The sequence below is a fragment of the Rhinoderma darwinii genome, chromosome 7, assembly GCF_050947455.1.
Source record: "Rhinoderma darwinii isolate aRhiDar2 chromosome 7, aRhiDar2.hap1, whole genome shotgun sequence".
NCBI lineage: Eukaryota > Metazoa > Chordata > Amphibia > Anura > Rhinodermatidae > Rhinoderma > Rhinoderma darwinii.
This window is the reverse complement of record NC_134693.1, coordinates 132275523-132299096: the sequence shown is the minus strand read 5'-3', so window position 1 is coordinate 132299096 and position 23574 is coordinate 132275523. Positions and strand designations below refer to the sequence as shown.

The window sequence follows — 23574 nt, the reverse complement described above, 5'->3', positions numbered from 1 at the left end:
CCATGAGATACCTAATGTATTTAGGTCTGTTCTAGAAAAAAATGACTGTGGTTGTCAAAGCCCCGCCTCTATCTTCAAGGAACAGTGACGTACTATTGTTTAAAGCCATTATATTAACATTATCATTGAAGAACTGGACACAATGTTTCTCAAATAATGTATATTCTCTGATGACGTCTGTGATTCTCTGATCATGTATATTCATATGCACTATTTCTATGCTTCAAATTTATAGTAAATGTCCACCCTTTATCAGAATTTATATTTTTACACCCAAATTTTGATGCAGATTTATTTTTTTATCATATCTTTATAGCAGTCAGAACGTTGTATTAGTGATACAGAGCTCCAAATCTCGTGTGTAGACATTGGTTTAAATAATGACATAATTTCTGTTTGGAGCCACCACTAGGGGGAGCTTAAGAGTTCTCTGTACACGGTTTAAACATTGAATTGAATAATAAGACAGTATGCAGTAAGCTCCTCCTAGTGGTGGCTTCAGGCAGACAGAATGTGTGTATATATATATATATATATATATATATATATATATATATATATATATATATATATATATATATATATACATACATACATACCTGGACATGGCCGAATAGAGAGAAGATAGACTCATTTAGTGACATTTCAGTGTCCCTTCAAGTATCGGCTGTAGACGTTACATGTATAACTCTCTGCTGCCACCTAATGGTACAAGGCACCAATAACACTATGTATTATATTAGGTAACTCACCTGATCATAGTATTTATTAATATACTTGTAGAGTTCATGAAGAGCCACCAATGAATTAAGTTCACCTGAGCAATTCTACAAAAGAAAAAAAAAACATGAAAAACATTGGAAAAAAATTAACAGGAATTGATATTATTACATGATAAATCTATAAGAAACCTTAGAAGTAATGCTCAGATTACGGATGGGGGGGATTATTAGAATCCAGAAGAATATTGCCTAACAAATTTGAATGAATACTCAGACAGGTTGCAAGTAGCACCAGCTTTATTCTCAGGAAAATTGGGGGAGATTTACAAAGCAAAATTGAAAAAAAGAAATAAAAAAGAAATAAAAAATAAATATTTGAGATGCCTTGCGCCAAATTTATTATGAGTTTTATTATTTTGTTTATGTGTACATGAGCCCCACCCCCACCCCCTATATAGTAGTCCCTGATTATGTAATTTCCCTGTGCATAAGATAAAAGGATCCGTACCCTGGACAACTCTGCTAACGCGGAATTCATCTCCTGGTCACTGGCCGAGATGGTCTGTCGGATATCCGCATAATATCTGCAAAAAGAGACAGAATCACATTTCTAGTTCTACCATAAATGTCGCTGACACAGAATTGGGGGATACGATCATTTCCATGCTCACCTCTCCACCATCTGCTTGTACCGCGGGATGTCGCGGGCATACAGCAACTTGTTTATGGGAGAATCCTGCCGAAAAATAGAGTAGCACTGAGACTAAGCCCACGGTGGATTGGCATGGCTTCAAACAGCCAGATCCACTTTTGGCAATTTGACCCATTCTTAAAGGGGTTCTCCTTAGGATAGGCCATCATCAATGTTTAATCGGTAGGGGCCACCAGGAGTGCAGAACCCTCCATTGTGCGGATTGGCGGGGTCCTAATGGTCAAACACCCCACTGATCAAAAATTGATAGCCTATCCTGAGCATAGGCCATTAGTGTTAGACTCCTGGAGAACTCCTTTAAGAAACCCGTACTCCGTTCAGGTTAGGTCATTTAATGATGCTGAATAGCCAAGAGGGTTCAGGGGCCAGATAGTTCAGCTTTGATAGTTCTTCGAGAAACCACTCACTTACCCGACCCAGCTTATGATCAGCAAGGGTGCAAGAGTCCATGAAGGTCTGAGCAATCACAGACAGCACCGCGTCCACATTGTCCGAGGTCTGCACATCAAACACAAACTGAGGATTTTTTATTATGTTGATCCAGAACCTTAAAGGCAAACTGACATAAAAAAGGAATTTACATTTTGTATTTAAGAAATGTCATAATTTCTTATAGATTGGTTAAATTCTTTAAATAAGTAATATCTAATAGTCCAGCAATTCAGGTTTTTTATTGGTTTTGTAAATCTAAATTGATCCAAAATTCTGCATTGTTTAATTTCTCAATATATCTTTATATCAGTTGAAGCTCCGTTTTTCTCATACGGAGCTCCAAATTTCCCTGCTGCATAGACAGTTAAATTATACAGTTCTGCTTTCAGCCACCACTAGGGGGAGCTTGGTGCATACAGAGTTATTATTGAGTTCAATGTATAAACAGTATACAGTATGCTCCTAAGCTCCCCCTAGTGGTGGCTGCAGGCAGACTGAGTTATGTCATTTATCCCTAAGTCTATTCAGGGGATTTGGAGCTCTGCATCAGAAAAACATCTCTGACTGCTGTAAAGATATGGAATGAAATTAGACCGAACAAAACGTTCTTTTGTTTACCTGTTGGTTTTCCAGATGTGAATGGTCTCGGGGTCAGCGATACCATGGTTTGTCGCCTGGTCATCTAGCAAATCAAAGAAATACTTGACAGCGAGCGGCACGGGACGGCTAGTGCTGAGAATAACCTGGAATAGGTCATCTACAAACTTCTGGAGTGTGCCCTGGGAAGTAGATAGAACCAATATATTTTGAAGAAACATCCACCACACCACTGACAAATCCCACCATGATACTCTAGGTACTAGATCAGTGGTCTGGAACCTATGGATACAGACCCTACAGAGTTCTGAATATCCCCCCCCCCCCGTCTCTGGATGTTTGGACAGGGTTCAGGATACCTTCTCTTACCTTCATGGACAGTAGACGTGTCAGGTAGATCTCCGGGATGGCTTTCGCTCTCTCCCTGTCACGTAAACTCCCTCTTCTGTGCTTTGGTAACTCTGGCTCTTCTGTGGGTTTAACAAGGTGCCACAATTTGATGCCACCCTCATCAGCGTCCTCCAGCATCGGGGTCTCTGTAAAAGTAAATACTACATTTGTTGTCTTGTACAGATAAATGCATCCAGGAGGGTATTATGCACATCCTGTGATCAATACTTCATAGGCCTTGTTCACACGGTGCTAAAAAAACCCGATGTGTGAACGTGTCAAAAACTCTAGCGTTCTTGTAAAGCGCTTTTTAAAATAAAGGCGTTTTTGACGCGTTATTAGGACTCCCATTGACTATGCGAATTAGGCGCATTTTTGGCACGTTTTACTCTCCAAGAATTGACCTGATACTTCCTTTTTTACACAACGTGTGCGTAAAAACCGCATCGTATGCGCTACAATGCGTTTTTCCATTGATGTCAATGGGAAGCCTAAAGCATGCGTTTGACACGTTTTTTGGCACGTATAACGCGTCAAATGCATGCCTTGTGAACCAGGCCATATAGTAAAACAAGCCCATAGTGTAAAAAAATGAGGGAGAAAATTTTAGAAAATGCAGTTTCTACCACCAGCGAGGACGCGATGGGCTCGCTGGGAACATGGGAGCGGGTTGACCACTGAAAAGCAGAACTTACTAGTTTATTAGAAAAATGTGTATTGACTAAGGTGAAAAGAGAGATGTACGTATAGCTTTAAGGTGTTGTCCCAACTGCTGTATGGACTTTAAGGAGGGTGGTCTTCTGTGGTCGTTCAATCTTGCGCCCAGTAAATTAGTGTAGGGCCGTGGTGTACTGGGCCCAACCATATGTTACATGATCGCCCACTCCCAACTGTTGTCCTATTAGAGATTATGGACAACATAAAGCGTGGTCCTTATTGGTGGTCCATTTTTGAGCCCAGTACACTAATGTGGAAACCTGGTGTACTGGGCCCAACCATGTATTACGTGATTGCCGACTTCCAATTGTTGTCTTATTAGAGCATATGGACATCATGGAGAGTGGTCCTGCACTTGGGTCCCCAAAAAATAGCTATAATGGAGGACCCTGGTGTACTGAGCCCAACCATGTACATGATTGCCCACTTCCAACTGTTGTCCTATTAGAGCATATGGACATCATAGAGGGTGGTCCTGTGCTTTGGCCCCCACAAATACCTACAATAGAGATCCCTGTTGTACTGGGCCCAACCATGTATTACATGGTTGTCTACTCAAGTTCTGACTCTACCAATGAGTCTTCCTCAAGAAAAAAAATCCTGGCTTAACCTCAAGGAATGAGAACCATTGCTTTTGCTAGTTGGAAGAAAGATCCTAACCTTTTGGTTGGGTAGGTAAAAATAGGTTGGGAATAAATTCTATGGCTTGCTCACTGGCAAGAAGAAGGTTTGGTCTTCTAAGTAGGTTGATATTTAGAAGAGATTACAGGGTTGTCTCATCTGCACTCAGATTATTCTACTCAGTGGACTTCATGTTAATGCTAAGTGGTGGGATCAGAAGTTATTCAAAAACAAAGCAAAGTAACTCACTCTCTCCTGGGATATAATCATGGTTCTCCGGGTGGATGTGCTTGCTTAGACGGGGCACCAGAGCTACCGTGGCTGCATCAGGAACCTATGCTCAGAAGAAGAGAAGACCTTGTTTCAGTCTCCAGTTTTGTACATTTCACCAATGAGAAAAAATGTACAATAATCTGGTAAAGTCTCACCTTGTAGTGTTGCAATGTGTTAATTCTCTTCCATGACCCCTGAACCACCGATGTTAGATCTTCATCCGAGAGAATAAGGTGTCCAGCCAGCCCTGATCTCCATTCTGTCAAGATCACAATTACAAATAGGCCTTAAGGACTTTGCTGATACTGATGGCAACTTTGACTAATTTGTGGTGCTTACAAGCCATATACAGTACATCAGAAGTTAGACTCACCCAAGTCAAGGCTCTCCGGACAGGGACGAAGGCAGCAAGGTGTTCCTTTATAAACCTGATCCAGGATCTTCTCTTTGACTTGAGTGATGGTATCACAGTCCAATATCTTCACAGGGACTCCTTGGCCTTCCTCCTCTACAGCACTCCCAGTGGTGGGTTGTGTAATTGCATTAAGAGTCTACAAAAAGCAAAACAGTGCTGTGTCAATACCTATATAATGTATCTTTTAGCATCCCCTGAAGGACTGTATTATACTACAATACTTCAATCCTCACCAAGGTCTTGTACTCCACATCGTCCCTCAGTAGGCGGTTATCATTGAGTGTATACTTGGCTTTCCCCGTCACACAATCTACTGGTCCTTTGTCCACTTGGTGTTTGATGCCTCGGAATAACATATATAGTGGTTCTCCAGCTGAGTCCTGATACAGAACCAAACAGAAGGACACATACTGTAAAAGCCAAGTACATGGACACTCAACCCTGTGCTAAACTACTAACAATTTTGCATACCTACCCTCACAAAAGAGTAGAGACAGATGGACATCCAGTTGGTCAGCAGCTTCTCAACCACAGTTTCTGTCCTAGAAATAGATACGGAAATTAAAATTGCCTTACGATCATATGAATTCTTGCCTAAAATTCATGACACAACCCTTGTCCATATGCCCTATTAAGACATATAGAACCTTAGATCCCTCTTGGGATCTCCCACTATGACCCAGCATCTCAAGAAGAAGGTTTCGTCTTCTAAGTAGGTTGATATTTAGAAGAGGTTATAGGGTTGTCAGACTGGACCTGTCTTTGATTGGCTATTTATTTGAATGGCAGGCATGTAATACTACATTTATCCTACAGCGGCCACTGTAGAGAAAATGTATGGCCTGCTAGAGTGTCAAGAGCCAGACCTGTGGCAATCAATTGATCACTGGGTCTTCTATCGTCATAAAAAGATGTTTTATATGGTTTGGATCTATTTTTGCACTAGGTAACTTTTCTAAGATCTGACAGTAGGACAACTACCTATACAATAGCTTTATCACTGCTACAAGTAGAAGAAGACCTCATAATGTCTCTATGGACAGTCTCAACCCTCACCTCCTCAACATCAGCTTTGGGTTCTTGGCAACATATTGTTCAACAAGGTCATTGAGAAGTGTCTTCAAGATGTCTGTGAAATATTCCAGTTTCCCATGAAGAGACACAGTAAGAAGAGAAGCCACATAAGCCCGGTCACGTGCTGAAAAGGTGCGCTGACCTTCGAGAGTGTGGATAAACTATGGTGTTGGAACAAAATGGTCAGTAAACATTTATTGACTTATCCTCATGTCAGGTTAAGAAAAGTTATGGGAACTAATTGAGTTTATACCTTGGTGAGGAACAGCTTGCTGTTAAGGAGGTTCGACAGTTGCACCAAACCCTGCTCCACGGTCTGTCTCCGACCCTCTGGGACATCCAGGTCCCTTTGCAATGGAGATTCCCGGTGACCAGGGAAAAATATCCTCTCAGCGTATGACTTGTAATCCAGGAAGGGGATGCCTGTGCCGACCAAATCACTGGTGGGATCCATCATTTCTGTCATGAGATCTGTGAAAAACCAAACAGGAAAATCAATCCATATACTAGAAGAAAACACAAGACTGGGCAACGAACGAGATGATGAACCTCCTGTGAAGTGTCCAAATATTCCACCAAAAGTAGGATGTAGACAAATTTACCTGTAAATTCTTTCTTGCAGCGATCTCTAACACTGGTTTCCAAGTTTTCAAGCTGAATCTGAACTTTCTTGTAATCCCTCAGAGCTTGCTTGCTTTTCCTCCTAAGGGTTATAGTAGTTGTTATTCAGACTGTGCAAATGAAAATGGGTGAGAATATCTACTGATGGAATATACAATTTCCTAGTATATATGGATAGCAAACCCTACAGGATAAGCCAACGTGCTGTGGATTCTACTTTTCATCATACATTTTAATCTGAATTCAACACTGGTTTTCCTTGCAGAGATCTAGCTGATTTACGGGCAATGCTTCCTGGGAAAAGTATGCAAATTAGCTCCTCCAGTGGGAAGAAAACTGTTTCATTAGGGCCACCTATAGGGAATTACCCTGTAAGTCAATGTCCAACCCATTAAACAGCCTAGTGTATCTGGTTTGACTGATATCCCTAGTAATGTAAGGAGTCGGACATAGACTTACAGGGTAGTCACCTATAGGGGACACTAGCGATACAGTGTTCTCTCTTCTGGAAAGGAGCTGATTTGCATTCTAGATCCAAATACTAGTACTAGTCACATTTACAATAAATGCTGATACTTTGCTGTTGACAGAAGACGTCTTAGAACAATTAGAGGTTCCATATAGAAAACAGAGGCGGGTATGGTGAATGTGGGTTGCAGACACAAATCACATATATCCCTTCTTTGGCTGACAGCCAATCAGGTGGCAGCTACCTTGGCGCCATACACTGCCTTCTTTTATTCTCATTCAAGACCCTTCAAATGCAGATTTATATAGGCCAATAACCAGGACGATGTGCCTAATAGTGACCAGCTGTAATTATAATTTGTCCTTATAAATGTCCTTCTTCTGTCATAATATCCATAGGTCATGAAAAAAATCCGCTACATAAACAGAGTCAAATTATAACATTCTGCCATGTGTGCAGTCACCACTAGGGGGAGCTTACGGCATACGGTTTTGATATTCAGTTCAATATATAAACAGTATACAGTAAGCTCCTCAGCTCCCTCCAGTGGTGACTGCAGGCAGACAGAATTTTTTAATTTAGCTGTACGCCTATGCAGGGGATTTGGAGCTCTGTATCAGACAAATAGAGCTCCATCTGCTATAAAGATATATTAAGAAATTATTTAACACATCATTTTGATCCTTTTAGATTAAGAACATGGTTTTTCGGTGAACATTTACTTAAGTGTCCATCTGCTTTTATTATGTCTTGACTGTATGCTTTGGCAAGAACCCGCTATTAGGGGATTTGGAGACGACCTACCTGTAAATTAAGACAATAATGAGAACTATCAGAGCCACAAAGGAGGCACCAACTCCCAGGCTGATCTGAGCCTCCAGTGGGAATGTAAGTGGACTCTCCGTGTCATACTGAACCTTCCCAAGGACCAGATCAATTCCTCCAATCTGCACCTGCCAGAAAAATTCCCAATATGTAATTTTTTTAAGGAAAACTAATACATTTAGTTATATTATTGATGATAATAACTGTTCTAACAAACACTTCTAGCAAGAGCATATACGGGATTTCCTATCTTGTTCAGATGTTACAGCCTGTATTATAGTCCAGAGCGACATTTACAATTCTTCAGGCTTCAGAGCTGAAATTTCCCAGCATTCCCTGCTGGTTTAAAGGGGTTTTCCCATCAGGCATATCCACAGGATATGCCATTAATGACAGATAGATGCTGGTCCCACCTCTAGGATCTGCACCTATCTCTAGAACGGGGCCCCCTAAACCTTGTTCTACCGCTCTGTATTGCGGCTAAAGCGTGCTACGCTGTTTCCGTAACTGCCATTCACTACTATGGGAGTTACGGAAACAGCGTAGCTCAGCGAGCTACTCTGTTTTCTTCATGGATGGAAATCACACACTTCAGCCGCAACATAGAGCGGTAGAACGGGGTTTAGGGGTCCCGCATTTATCTGACATATCCTGTGGATATATCATAAATGTCCCTGATGGAAAAACCCTTTGATGTCTGTACAGGTCTGATTTTGGTGATTTTCTTTCTAGGAAATAAAAGTCTGTACATCTGGTGTAGGGAAAAAAATAAAACCTGCATTGTGGAAGCTCAGCTATGCTGTTAGGTTGGGTCTGACAACAAGCTTGTTGACTGTTTCCAATAGAAACCAGCAATATGGTAAATGCAGTACTTGAGTATAATAAAGGTTATTACTGAGGATCAGTACAAGATAATGGAATGTATGTACAAAGTGACTCCATCAACAGAATAGTGAGCGCAGCTCTGGAGTATAATACAGGATGTAACTCAGGATCAGTACAGGATAAGTAATGTAATGCATGTACACAGTGACTCCACCAGCAGAATAGTGAGTGTCGCTCTGGAGTATAATACAGGATATAACTCAGGATCAGTACAGGATAAGTAATGTAACGTATGTACACAGTGACTCCACCAGCAGAATAGTGAGTGCAGCTCTGGAGTATAATACAGGATGTAACTCAGGATCAGTACAGGATAAGTAATGTAATGTATGTACACAGTGACTCCACCAGCAGAATAGTGAGTGCAGCTCTGGAGTATAATACAGGATGTAACTCAGGATCAGTACAGGATAAGTAATGTAGTGTATTTACAAAGCAATTCTACTTTTTATTAGATGGAATTTTATACATATACACACACACATTATATATACATACACATGCACAAACTGTAAAATGGTGCCATAGGAGGCGGATTGTTTAAAGGCTATGTATACCTTTGAAAGCAATTTATTTTTATTTTTTTAAATTAATTATTATTTTTACTTTCTGAGATACAGCTGCTTTGTATCCTGTATACAGAGCAGCTGTATCGTGCGCTGAGACCTGAATTTGTCAGCTCCAAGGGACTAACCTGTAATCTATCTCATCTAAGTTATGTACTTAGACGTGACAGATAACAGCTTGATCCAGAGACACGCAGGACCTGCTGACACTCAACCTGTCAGTCCCTTGGAGCTGACGGATTCAGGTCTCAGTATACAGGATACAAAGCAGCTGTATCTCAAAAAGTTAAAATTATTTTTAATAAAAATTAAATTAGAAATTTTGACCAAACACACAGTTACTGTTTTAGAACAAAACATTTTTGAAAAAAAAAAAAAAAAAAAAATCGTTTTACAAAGTGTACATAGCCTTTAAGATTTCTTTAACCCTAAACCCTGGATGTGGGATCTATCAGGAGAGAAGATGAGGAGGCTGAAAGTGAGTCCTATTTTATTATATTCACCCAAGACCAACCACTCATGATTAAGTACAAAGCAGAGGACCATCAACGGAAATGCGCAGATGTGACGAAACAAGTGGTACCCCATGTCCATGTGGCCTGTTCACATCAACATCCAGTTTGACCCCTGCTCCCTAATGGCACAGACAGGAAGCAAATATGGACACATCCTTACTGTAAACTCAGGCAGGGAGTCCACGCCTTCTCTCTTGGATAGGTAACGTGGAGCCGGTTGCTTCTCCGGGGGTTCACAGTACAGATGATTATTTGTGAGGGTCTTCACCGTGCACAGTCCATCACCAATCATTGCAATCATCTCTTCTTTGGTTATAGCCAGGTCTAGATTCTCTCCCTGGGAATAAAGCAAGATGTTCAATCACTGCAGATGACAGATCACTGAAGATGACGGATCACTGCAGATGACGGATCACTGCAGATGACGGATCACTGCAGATGACGGATCACTGCAGATGACGGATCACTGCAATTGACGGATCACTGCAGATGACGGTTCACTGCAGATGACGGTTCACTGCAGATGACGGTTCACTGCAGATGACGGTTCACTGCAGATGGCGGATCTCTGCAGATGGCGGATCTCTGCAGATGGCGGATCTCTGCAGATGACGGATCACTGCAGATGACGGATCACTGCAGATGACGGATCACTGCAGATGACAGATCACTGCAGATGACAGGTAACTGCAGATGACAGGTAACTGCAGATGACAGGTAACTGCAGATGACGGTTCACTGCAGATGACGGTTCACTGCAGATGACGGATCTCTGCAGATGACGGATCTCTGCAGATGACGGATCACTGCAGATGACGGATCACTGCAGATGACGGATCACTGCAGATGACGGATCACTGCAGATGACGGATCACTGCAGATGACGGATCACTGCAGATGACGGATCACTGCAATTGACGGATCACTGCAATTGACGGATCACTGCAATTGACGGTTCACTGCAGATGACTGTTCACTGCAGATGACGGTTCACTGCAGATGACGGATCTCTGCAGATGACGGATCACTGCAGATGACGGATCACTGCAGATGACGGATCACTGCAGATGACGGATCACTGCAGATGACAGATCACTGCAGATGACGGTTCACTGCAGATGACGGTTCACTGCAGATGACGGTTCACTGCAGATGACGGATCTCTGCAGATGACGGATCTCTGCAGATGACGGATCTCTGCAGATGACGGATCTCTGCAGATGACGGATCTCTGCAGATGACGGATCTCTGCAGATGACGGATCACTGCAGATGACGGATCACTGCAGATGACGGATCACTGCAGATGACGGATCACTGCAGATGACGGATCACTGCAGATGACAAGTCTCCCACTCCTAAAATGCAATTAATATACTGCGTCTTTGCAGAAGGAATGAATATATTATACATTAGGGCATATGGACGTTATACAGGAGACGCGCTAAATAAAGGCGGCTACCACTCTGCTGACCCCAGCTTGTCCATTTGATATCAAATTAACTCTGAAGTGGCTATTTGGGCAGCTGTTAAAGAACGGGTTGTCTTTGTGGATCCAGCCAATGAAATGCAGATCTTTCTCCGGTCCTGATAGTTTGCTACAATGTATCAGTGCAGGTAAAATGTATCAGTCTAGAGTCTAAATACTTTTTGACTAGACTGGATTGAGGATTGACTAGACTGGATACAATTGTAGCCAATCCTCAGCTGCAAGTATTAGGTTTTCAGCCTGTGGATGTAAAACAACAATGTTCCCAGTCACTGACAGATAGCAGAGCTCTTGAAAATGGTGAGAAATTGATACAAAAAAGTTTCATTATGCAATGTTTAAGCTTCATTTACAGAAATGTCAAATATTTAAATATCCAAACTTTTATTACCTCGACAGAGATAACGCTGCCGGGCTTGTGGCGATACGGCTTAGCTGGATCCTCAGCATTCAGATGCCTGAGCACCGGGTCTGGGACATATGTGAACGGGGCCGAGTTGATTACAGTGAAATTGAAATGAAGGTTGTCCAGAATGAACTCGACGTCGACTCGGGCGTTCCAGTGTAAAGGGTTAATGGCCGGTGTCTTACAAAGCAGCAGGAACGAGGAATTCATCTGGCAAAGTTCTTCAAACTGCAGAGAGGTAATGACAGTATATTGATACCCATGTACGGGACTTCCAAAATCCCCCGTGGTCACAAAGACTAGGATTTGGCAGTGGATCTAGGGGGTTAATGATTTTGCAATGGCAGCAAGGGCCCACTAAGGTACGGAGCCCAGCGGAGGAAGCATGTGAAGTGGGGTATATTGCTAAGATACGCCATCATTTCATAATAAGGGGGGGCCGACTTCTGGGAACCCCCAACGGTACTGAAAATAAAGAAGCAGAATCGCCTTTGGCGGTTTCTCTGCACAGCGTTGGGCCCTAACATCCGCTGTGAATGGAACTGCAACGCACCTTCATTCAAGTGAGTGGGGCGAAGTTGCAAGATGAGGATATGCCATCACTTCTGGCAGTACTCCTTTAACCCCTTAATGACCAGGCCTGAAAGGGCCTTAGGGTATGTTCCCACGGCTTATTTTCAGGCGTTTTTTGGTGCGTAAACGCCTCAAAAAACACCTGAAATACGGAAGCTGAAAGCATCCAAACATCTGCCTATCGATTGGAGAAAACGGCATTTCGTTCTGACGGGGCGTTTTTTTTACGCGGCCGTTTGAAAAAAAACAGTGCGTAAAAAAAGTCCCGTAAAAAGAAGTTTACGTCACTTCTTGAGCCATTTTTGGAGCGGATTTTCATTGGGTCAATAGAAAAACAGCTCCAAAAACGTCTTGAAAAACAAATACAAAAAACTGAAAATCAGAGGCCGTTTTCCCTTGAAAACAACTCCGTATTTTACAGCCGTTTTTACTTTAGCGTGTGAACAAAGCCTTAAAGGGGTTTTCCGACTCATTAAAAAAGGTGGCTAAGTTAGGACGGATGCATTAAAAAAAAATAAAAAATAAAATTAAAAAAAAATCATTATTCACCTTACAGATCCCCAGCGTTTCAGCGCAACCGTTCTGGTCCTCCCCACCGCTGTTTAGTGATATAGAAGCAGCGATGACATGCCCGTATACCCACCGAGACCAGTAATTGGCCGCAGCGATCATGTGGGTATACAAGCACGTCATCGATGCAGCCATGTAAATGAACAGTGGCGGGGAGGACCAGAGCGGTGGCGCTGGAACGCAGTGGATCTGTGAGGTGAATAACGCATCCCTCCTACCTTGGCCACTTTTTTAAATAAGTCGGAAAACCCTTTAAGAACTAGCTAAATGTTTTCGTTTTTGCATTTTTAGCAGCAATAACTTTTTTAATTTTTTCATTGATGTGTATTTTTGTTTTTCACCGCAGTTTAGAGCAATAAATTTCTATGAAATTTATTTAATTATTTTGTGGCGTGAATATAAAATGTTTTACAATAATAAAAATGTATAAATAAATTCCTCGGGTTATTACGTTTTTTTGTGATGTATGCATAATAACATTTATTTTCTACTAAAAAAACACACATTTAGTTTTTTTTATCCCATACAGGGAATATTATTTTACATCTTTACTTTAAACTTATAATGTACAGAAGTATGCTACTTCTAGTCAACACTAACATGCCAGACCACAGCGATCAAAGGGTTGACAAAGTTTGAAAGAAAGTCATAAGAACCACAATATTGAGTATAGCACCACCTGCTGGACAGTGCAGAGAGAGCTCTCCGGACATTCTGTCTCTGGGACAATACGTCGCCTCCTCCCAAGACTTCGCCTCCTTCTCCTTTCCATTGGGGACACTGTGATCCGGATCTTTGGGGCTTGTACTACATCCAGATTCTGTCCATATACCAAAATCACGCGACCTCCGCTACAATAGAGAATGGACATTGACAAATCAATAGAAAAGACAATATTATTAGTATTCAAGGTATATGACAATGTCTGATCAATTATTAACAATCTCAGGAGACCTTCCTGTCAACTGGTCACCGAGGTTCTATTCGTTGGGTAAGGGCTTTTACCTGGAGTTCCCCTTTATTTCAAGTATTTTTTTTAGACTTTTGTACCTGAAGAAGCTCTTGGCAGGGCTGGCAGAGGTGATGTTTGGGTCCGCCGTGTATGAGAAGAATGAATCGGGGAAGCTAAAAACTTGTACTCCATACCAGATGGTTACCCGGAGGTCTGAGGTGGCATTGCTGGATCCAGTCAGGCATTCAAGTTGGTTTTCCTGAATCTCTAAGGCACTTTGAAAAGACAGAACAAGGTAGAGATATAAGTTTATTTTCACGTTCAATCTCTTTTCCTTCAATAGTTTAAGTGGAGAATCTGGTCTCTATCCTACGCTTTTGGGGGTGGGATCTCAATTTTTTCCTTGCCTCCATGACACTGCCCCTATCACATTTAACCATGTCCTCACTAACAAATACATGAAAGGACTAGTCTTTCCCTCCTACAACATCTGCAACCTCATCTGCTGTGCCAATGTTATACCCTGGTCTTCCCAATGTCTGCGGCCTCCCATTTGCATCTATTTGGTCCCACATGTCAATGCCTCCCACAAGACCTACACTCTCATCATTCCCTTGACCTGTATGGCCAAAGGTGCCGTGGAAAGGGGGTCATGGGGACTAAACCGTGCTGGGTGCCCGTGGGGCACAAACAAGCCTCTCTTCCTTGGCCAAGGTATTTAGATACAGGGCTAGGACACCAAAATGAATCTTTGCCCCGGCTGAAGGAAAGCCTAGCTACATCTCAAGATGAATAAGGATCTGGTACATATGACATCATCCTACCAGACACTACAGAGACTCACATGTAACAGGGAATATCTCCAATCAAAACTCGGATATCACTGGGACGCCCGGTGAGAAGTTTGGATCCTGTAATAGTCAATCGGGTTCCTCCAGATTTTGGCCCATGAGATGGAAAGAATGAAGACAGAACGGGATTCTGAAAATAAAGTTAGGTAAGTTATGTTGATGACATATTCACAATCTTTTTCCAATAGGGGACGTGAGGAACCTATTGGGGGGGGGGGCCCTATGCACCTAATAAAACCAGTCGTTAAAGGCTATGTACACCTTTAAGGGCTTTTTTTTTTTTTAATAAATAGATCAGTCAGTGCGATTAGTGTAACTTTGTAAATAATTTTTTATTAAGAATTTGTTTTACTTTTGGAGATACAGCTGTTCTGTATTCTCTATACAGAGCAGCCGTATCGTTCGCTATTCACTGAATCCGTCAGTCTTGTGGACCTGACAGGTTCAGTAACAGCGGGTCTCTGACACGAAGGATCCATCTGTAATCGATCACATCTAAGTTATGAATTTAGATGTGATTGATTACAGGTGGATCCTGCCTATCAGAGATACACAGGACCCGCTCTCACCGAACTTGTTAGGTCCGTGGAACTGAAGGATTCAGTGAATAGCGAACGATACAGCTGTATCTCCAAAAGTAAAACAAATTTTTAATAAAAAAGTATTTACAAAGTTACACTAATCACAATGACTGATCTATTTATTAAAAAAAAATAAATAAATAAAAGCCCTTAAAGGTGTAACATAGCCTTTAAACATTTTGAAACAAAGGCATGGGGAGAGAAGGTGGGGAACATAGGATGGGAATGAACAACAGCAGGAGTCAAGGGAGAGACGGTGGGGAACATAGGATGGAAATGAACAACAGCAGGAGTCAGGGGAGAGACGGTGGGGAACATAGGATGGGAATGAACAACAGCAGGAGTCAGGGGAGAGACGGTGGGGAACACAGGATGGGAATGAACAACAGCAGGAGTCAGGGGAGAGACGGTGGGGAACATAGGATGGGAATGAACAACAGCAGGAGTCAGGGGAGAGACGGTGGGGAACACAGGATGGGAATGAACAACAGCAGGAGTCAGGGGAGAGACGGTGGGGAACACAGGATGGGAATGAACAACAGCAGGAGTCAGGGGAGAGACGGTGGGGAACATAGGATGGGAACGAACCATAGCAGGAGTCAGGGGAGAGATGGTGGGGAACATAGGACGGGAATGAACAGCAGCAGGAGTCAGGGGAGAGACGGTGGGGAACATAGGACGGGAATGAACAACAGCAGGAGTCAGTGGAGAGACGGTGGGGAACATAGGACGGGAATGAACAGCAGCAGGAGTCAGGGGAGAGACGGTGGGCAACATAGGACGGGAATGAACAACAGCAGGAGTCAGGGGAGAGACGGTGGGGAACATAGGACGGGAATGAACAACAGAAAGAGTCAGTAGAGAGACAGTGGGCAACACAGGACGGGAATGAACAACAGCAGGAGTCAGGGGAGAGAAGGTGGGCAACATAGGATGGGAACGAACCATAGCAGGAGTCAGGGGAGAGACGGTGGGCAACATAGGATGGGAATGAACAACAGCATAAGTCAATGAATGGGCAGTGGAAGTAAAAAGGACAGAGAGAAGGGTGGGGCAAAACAAAGAATAGTGGTATTGCTAGCACCTTGCACCAGGTCATGCACTGGGTCATTTACCTGAGGGAACTTTGAGACAGATTTTGACATGCCTGCACTTTCTTGCCACGGTTTTCGCTGCGTTTTTCTACCACAGCGGGCAAAAAAAAAAAGCTGTGAAAAACGCTTTCTCAGCCTCCCATTGATTTCAATGGGAGGTCAGAGACGGAACCACAGGAAGAATGACCATGTCGCTTTTTTCCCCGCAAATGGCTAAAATTGTGAGCGGGAAAAAAAATCAATGCGAGGCGGTTTCGGGCATTTTTTGACGCCGATTCAGACGTGGTTTCCGCATCAGAATCAGAGCCAAAAAAAACTCTGTGTGAACAGGGCCTAAGAAGTTTGCCTGTTTTACAAAATGTCCCAGTCTTTAGGTAAGTCATGTTTCCTATCCAGATCATATTACCTGATAAGTGAAAACTTGAGTGGAAACTCCATGTAGCCCTCCAGGAACCTCTACCAGAACATGACCAGATCTCTCCGACCAGCTTTTCCCAGCCACACAAACTATACTGCAGAAGACAATGGATCAAATGATGAGGAAACGGAGAGCTCCACATCCCTTACAGAAGATGACATGATCTACCCGGGCCACCATGGTCATATAGGAAATTATATCAAGTTATCATTCTCTGTAATGTTTGACGGCAACTCCTTATCCTATAGATCATTACCTGCTGGAAATCTCATATTTCATGAAGTCCACCTTACAAGGGATATTGGCCACAGATACTCGGTCCAGAATGTCTTCCAGTTTTTGGCCCAAGTTTGAGCCAGTGATTGTTATTCTTGACCCTCCATCTACAGGACCTGAAAGAGGCTCAATCTGAAACAAAGAGAAGACGTTGTAGTCAGCAGAATGTATCGCGTTACCCAGCCGTTTGACAAAACATGAAGACGATCAGGTTGAGTCTCCCAACGATAAGCTGGTTACGCTGCTGGACCCCCAGCGATCACCAGTCATATGTGGGGGAATCGGGCAACAAGTGTTCAATTTCAGTACAGCGCCGCCACAGGGGAAATGAAACATTACACAATTTTAATTAAAATCAACGGGCTGCCCGTGTAATGAATGGACTTGCTGGGTCCTCCAGAGCACGACACTCACTTTACCTGCTCCTCTCGCTGATGGGTGAGGGTCCAGAATAGGGAATTCCTCAATGGGTATGCAGAAAACCAATATTATGTATCTCTGACTGTTAATTTGTCCAAAATCTTAAAAGGGTTTTAGAAATCACATATGACTGCTGTACGTCAGGGGTGGTCCTTCTGCTTTTCTAGAGTGCTAACTGACATATCTGCCTGATAAGAGAGGGGGGATGTATCGTACCGAATGGATAAGTGGTGCGGGACACGTTCCTTCAACCTCCTCCGTGCACGTCTCCTGATACATACAGCTGGGGTGCTCTCCTCCACACCACACACAGTTATATTTGGGGTCAGCCGTCTGACATCGGCTGCAGTCAGTGTGTCCCACGGAGCAGTTGTACAAAGTCACTAGTGAAAAAACGTCTTATGGTCATTAACAATGCTCCGTGCTCTGTATTACTAGTGTAGAGTAAAGAATGCCGAATACATGGGACGTACCATGGAGATCTTCAAAGCTGTCCACCCGCAGGTCTGGCTCTCTCTGCACATAGACCAAAGCGTTGAACTCCGGCTGTGGGGCCGAGTAACTGTACTGCAACAAGAACAGAGGGTGATGAAACAGGGGAAGGGGATATTTATACAACATGCTGCTCTCATGACAAGTGAGGGGTCCCATTCTATGAGTAAGAACTCAGAGGTCCCTGACAGGTGGATAGTGCTTTGACCTCGTGCTTTAGGACAACAGTGGGGTCCTAAGAAATGGATCCCCGCTCCAAAGTCTACGGCTGCCTGTACATATTAGAGATTTTTGGGCAGATCCCTTTGTGCATGGCCACTGGCAGACCCCCAACAGCTGTCATTTTCTGTCCCCTCTTGCCTCCATAGACATTTGGTCAAGTCAAACAAATCCGGATAAGTCTTCTTATAGGTCATTGAGACATGTCAAGAGATGTAATTGGTGGGGGTTTCAGAGCTAAGACCACCATCAAGAAGTAGCTTCTGTGTACCATTGGCTTCAGAAATCTAAATAAAGCCAACTGCTCCCAAAAGGGGCACAAGCAGTGCCAGTGGTCCCAAATAAATCAAAGGGACTATAATGGGCCACCAGCTTGCCCCAATTGAATACGACGGGACGCAACACTAGCTAGAGTGATGCCACCCCTTCTCTCTAGTGATTGGTGGGGGTCTTAATACTTCTCAATAGGCATCTTGAAGCTCTGAAAGATAGTTGTCGGCCGGACTACTTGACCTTCACAGTTTTCGTTTTCTGATGTTCTTACTTGGTGTAGCTGACATGTAATGTAATAATTGGACTGATCATTAGTATCCATTTCCACAAAGGCGTCTGTTATCAGTGTCCGGCCTTCCAGAATCAGGACGCATTCATAGTCCCATTGAGCATCCTGTAGGATAAGAACATAGGTGAGGGCCTACCGGGTAAAGGATCATACACTGAAAAATACTGGTTGTGACTGATGGAAGAAGAATCCATTGAAAGATACAATAACAAATCAGATGAATTCCAAAAATTCTTGTTCTTTCTACCGTTCTTTTTAGGTTACCTGGTAATGGTGGAAGTTTTTTCCAACTAATGTTATTTTACGCTCCACATTGACTGGTAGTAAGGAGGGGCTCTGAATACTGTGCACACAGGGACAAGCTTCCGGACCCCAGAACAGCTCCTCTTTGTTCTGTAAAAAAAATTCTTATTAGAATAATTATTTTATTTGGTAGATTTTAATTTCCAAAAACTTAGAATGGCCCACGGAAACACGCAGCACCCATTGTTTTTAAATAATAGTTGTAAAGTAATGGGAGGTTGAGTTTTTGCAAATATGTAGCCTTCACCCAACAAATATAGTCAATGACATGTCTAGCCCCAACCGCACTGTGACAACGGCCCCGGGGCACATCAGAGGTCTGATCTTTGAAGAGTGGCAACATCCACTACTACCAGAAGAGATCAATAGCTTTCCATACCCAGTGCGAATCTCGGTATGGTCATCAAATTGTGTGGTGGGATGCTTATTATTGGTTGTATGGGCCGACTGATCTCCTTCTCTGTGGACTAAAACCATCTTAAATCGAATACTCCAGGCAAAATGTATACACTGTTCTATGCCTAGTGCAGAGGCCGGTGCACGCCATATGGATTCAAAGATCGCCCCAAAAAATTATCCCTGTGTCATGCAGCACCCCCCTCAGGCCCTGTACTAGGAATAACCATGTATCAATTTTGCCAAGAGTGTCCCTTTAAAGTGAATCTCCACCTTTAAGACCCTGTTCACACAGTTTTTTTTACAGGCGGAAAAATCTACCTCAAAATTCCGGCAGATTTTGACCTGCCTGCACGCTGTTTGCCGCGTATTTCGGCAGATTTTGACCTGCCTGCACGCTGTTTGCCGCGTATTTCGTGGCGTTTTTCAGCCGCGGGCAAAAAAACGCTGCGAAAACCACTTTCTTTGTCTCCCATTGATGTCAATGGGAGGTCAGAGACGGAAACGCCCGAAGATAGGGCATGTCGCTTCTTCTTCCTGAAGATAGGGCTATCGATCGCAGGAAAAAAAAACAACACCTCCGCCTCCCATTGAAATCAATGGGAGGCAATTTCAGGCGCTGTTTCCGACGCAGTTTCCGCTTCGAAAACAGCACCAAAATACTCAGTGTGAACTACCCCTTAAGGTCCAACATTCTGTGCTGATCATTTCTTAAAATATCTGAAAGGGGATGGACTTTTTTTCTGGTACAAAGCTCCTAATCCCCTGCAGAAATATAATGTAAAATGATAAAATTCTCACTGCCTGCAGCCGTCACTAGGGGGAGCATGGGAGCTAACTGCATATGGTTTTATTATGGAGTTCAATTTATTATTATGTGTTAAGCTCCCTCTAGTGGTGACTGCAGGAAAAGCAGTGTTTTATCATTTAATTCTGTCTATACAGGGGTTTTGGAGCTCTATATCAGAAAAATTGATTTTCACCACTATGGAAATATTATGAAACTGGAATTGTGAACCTATTTAGTGTAAGTGATGTGTGAGGGAGGACATTCTGCATTGCAATCATATCTGCCCTTAGTCATGGAAAAGTTTCCCATAATAATCTCACAAATTTTAACCTTATCGTCAAGACCTTCTTGTTTAACAGGGTCTCCGGCTTCAACCTAAATGATATCGTCCTTGAATACTGTGTCTGGCCGGAGATGTGGCAGATCTGTGCCAGCTGGCTCCCCTGGCACTTGGAGGTTTTCACAGCAGTAAGATGTGCATGCCAGAGAGATCTCAAATAATGTGTCCCAGCTCATAATTGTCCTCAGCATGTGCCAGCTGGCTGCCCTGCACAGCCCTCAATACGTTAACAATTCTTCACAGAGGCAATGCCAAGCTGGAGACAGGGCATTGTATGCCATCGTAATATCAATTAAACACAAGATCCTTCGCAAAACAAAACTTTTGATCAAACTAGTTCTATAAATCTCAAGTTCTCGATCCTCATGCTTACAGCGGAGGACACTCTTGTAAATTTCACGGCAGCCTTATCTTCAGAAACTTTTACTTAAATTGGAACGTAAAAAGGATATGAAAAAGTAGGTACCGAGTCTCGTAAAGTAACTCATAAAACTGCCCACTCTACGGAGGGAATGCTCCCAGAATCTTAATCCCATAGATACGATACACTAAGGCCCAGTTCACACAGAGTTTTTTGGCGCTGATTTTGACGCGGAAACGGCATCGGAATCAGCGCCAATAAACAGCCTCCTATTTGTTTCAATGGGAGGCGTAGGCGTTTTTTTATTTTCCCCGAGTGGCTTTTAGCCGCTGCCAGGAAAAGAAAGCGACATGCCGTGTTTCCACCTTTGACCTCCCATTGAAATCAATAGGAGGCATAAAAAGCGTTTTTCTCTGCGTTTTTTTCTGCCCGCGGTCCTCAGTGGCCGCGTGCGAAAAATGCCATGAAAACCGTGGCAAGGAAGTGCAGGCAGATCAAAATCTGCCTCAAAATTTCATCAGGAATTTTTTCTGCCTGCAAAATACTCTGTGTGAACAGGGCCTAATGCTCCTCTGTTCTTTTTTAAGAAGGGATTGTCAACTTTGGACAATCCCTCTTTTTTAGAAAGGTCTATGACAATAAGATGATCAGAGGGTGTCCACCTGCTGAGATCCCCAGTGATCAATTATAATCTGTGGGAAAGCTGAAAGCAAATGTTTAATTTCCCTACAGTGCCACCACAGGTGAAATTAAGCATTACACAGTGCTGGGCTGTCTGAGTAATGCAGGGACATATCTGGTCCTCCAGATCAAGAGACGCTCTTTGTAGCCACTCTTGGCTCTGGCTAATTGAAGAACGGCGGGACCCACCTCTATTACCTCAGGTTTTCTTAAAGGTGTTATGTGGGGACCAAAAATTATTATCCGTGTAGTCCCTGCAGTATGTGAGTTCACTCACTAATATACATTCCGGTCCCCCGTCGTGATGATTTTGAGATTTTCATAGATTTTTATAGCGCTGCCGGGGGATCGGAAGTCAAGTTGCACAGTCTTGTTTGATGATGATACGACTCTTCGTCACGTGACCGATCCTGCTGTACTCCATCTACCCGCTGTACTACTGCTCCTGCTTGTACATAGAGTACAGCGGGGCCGGTCACATGATGAAGAGTCGTGTTGTCAACAAAGTAGGCTGTGCAACTAGACTTCTGGTCCCCCGGCAGCGCTATAAAAATCTATGAAAATCTCAGAATCAGCGCAACGGGGTACCGGAATGTATATTAGCAAGTGTCCTCACATACTGCAGGGACTACACTGCTAATAATTTCTGGTCCCCACATAACCTCTTTAACCAAAGAACCCCTTTAATGTAACGATCAGTCTTACCATCTCAAAGGCCGTATCATCTGACTGATAATCCAAGTCTGGTTCGATTATTGCAGGAAAATGTGGTGAAGTTCCCTCAACGTCTCCATCCCCAGAGAGGATAGTGAACGCTGAGAAGGAGGACGTATCGTTTTCCATGTTGGCGGAGTCTACCCAGTCATCTGCTTCAGTATGATCCAAGCTTTCCTTAGTTCGTTCTTCCATTACAATCGTGGGTGGCTCTTCGGAGTATGGAATCTCAGTTTCTAGATCTTCGGGAAAGTCGGGTAAAGAAGGAACACTGAGTATATGGTCAGTGGTTGGAACAGGAGGGACGGCAGATGTAAATTCCTCTGGTGGTGGCAGAAAGGTGGTAGTCACCCATGTCATTTCACTCCCGTTATCCAAGGCCGTAGGTGCTTGGACCAAAGGTGGCATTGTAGTGTCGGGAGGTTGGGTTGGGCTCACGGTTGTCCAAATGTCTTCAGTCGTATCAATCACAGAAGTGACAGAGAGTGTGGTATCATCTGTGATGACCAGAGTTGTGACAATATCTACTGGCACGGTAGTGGGCACTGTGGTTGGGAGGCTGGTTCGCTCTTCTGTTGGAGGCTGAGTTGTTATTTCTGGAGTTGATTCCTCAGTAGTAGGCTCAAAGGTGGTCGGCTCTGGTTCAGGGGTGGTGGTAACTTCTGTGGTAGTCGCCGTGGTTGTGACAATGGGGGTGGTTGGCACAGTTGTAGGGATTGGCGTAGGTGTAGTCTCTATGACAATAGGTGTTGTGGTTGCGGGAGTGGTGGTGGTGGTGGTGGTAGTTGTCTCAGGAACAGGACTAGGGGTGGTTGTTGGAAACGTGGTGGTAGGAATAACTACGGACGTTGGCTCTGGTTCTGGTACAAAGATGGGCGTTGGAGATGGTTCTGGCACTGGAAATTGAGCCTGGAAATGGAGGGAGATGTCAATGGTAAGAGACTAACGTAGAAATAAAAATGGATCTGATTCATTAGAGTGGAATTTTTGTGATCTGGCTGGGGAAATTAGACTGGAAGATAGATAGGCGTACATAGATATAGTTTAGATACATACACTAGATACAGTAGTTTAAATAGATAGAGATAGATAGTTCAGATAGAATGATAGATAGATTCGTTTAGATATGTACAATAGATAGATCGATAGTATAGACAGATAAAGTTCAGATAGACGCAGCAGAGTTGATAGATATAGTTTAGATACAGTAGATGGATACAATAGATAGATAGATAGATAGATAGATAGATAGA

The 23574-nt window shown here is 43.2% G+C and overlaps 1 protein-coding gene across 4 annotated transcripts in view; it reads right to left on the bottom strand.

The window, feature by feature from the left end:
* Positions 1-23574, bottom strand: part of PLXNB1 (plexin B1) — a 126755-nt gene that overhangs the window by 2675 nt on the left and 100506 nt on the right. For all 4 annotated transcript variants that reach the window (XM_075834056.1, XM_075834057.1, XM_075834060.1 and 1 more), the window contains 27 exons: positions 22313-23230; positions 19001-19129; positions 18719-18841; positions 17937-18030; positions 17680-17846; positions 17024-17175; positions 16756-16861; positions 14668-14804; positions 13922-14098; positions 13551-13722; positions 11714-11956; positions 9995-10171; positions 7848-7996; positions 6556-6656; positions 6207-6424; positions 5936-6114; positions 5355-5421; positions 5113-5259; positions 4838-5015; positions 4620-4723; positions 4441-4525; positions 2833-2999; positions 2485-2645; positions 1846-1993; positions 1394-1458; positions 1231-1306; positions 753-827 (listed from right to left, as the gene is read on the bottom strand). In XM_075834056.1, coding sequence (XP_075690171.1) covers positions 753-827; positions 1231-1306; positions 1394-1458; positions 1846-1993; positions 2485-2645; positions 2833-2999; positions 4441-4525; positions 4620-4723; positions 4838-5015; positions 5113-5259; positions 5355-5421; positions 5936-6114; positions 6207-6424; positions 6556-6656; positions 7848-7996; positions 9995-10171; positions 11714-11956; positions 13551-13722; positions 13922-14098; positions 14668-14804; positions 16756-16861; positions 17024-17175; positions 17680-17846; positions 17937-18030; positions 18719-18841; positions 19001-19129; positions 22313-23230 — 4515 coding nt within the window. The remainder of the gene's footprint in view (positions 1-752; positions 828-1230; positions 1307-1393; positions 1459-1845; positions 1994-2484; positions 2646-2832; positions 3000-4440; positions 4526-4619; positions 4724-4837; positions 5016-5112; positions 5260-5354; positions 5422-5935; positions 6115-6206; positions 6425-6555; positions 6657-7847; positions 7997-9994; positions 10172-11713; positions 11957-13550; positions 13723-13921; positions 14099-14667; positions 14805-16755; positions 16862-17023; positions 17176-17679; positions 17847-17936; positions 18031-18718; positions 18842-19000; positions 19130-22312; positions 23231-23574) is intronic.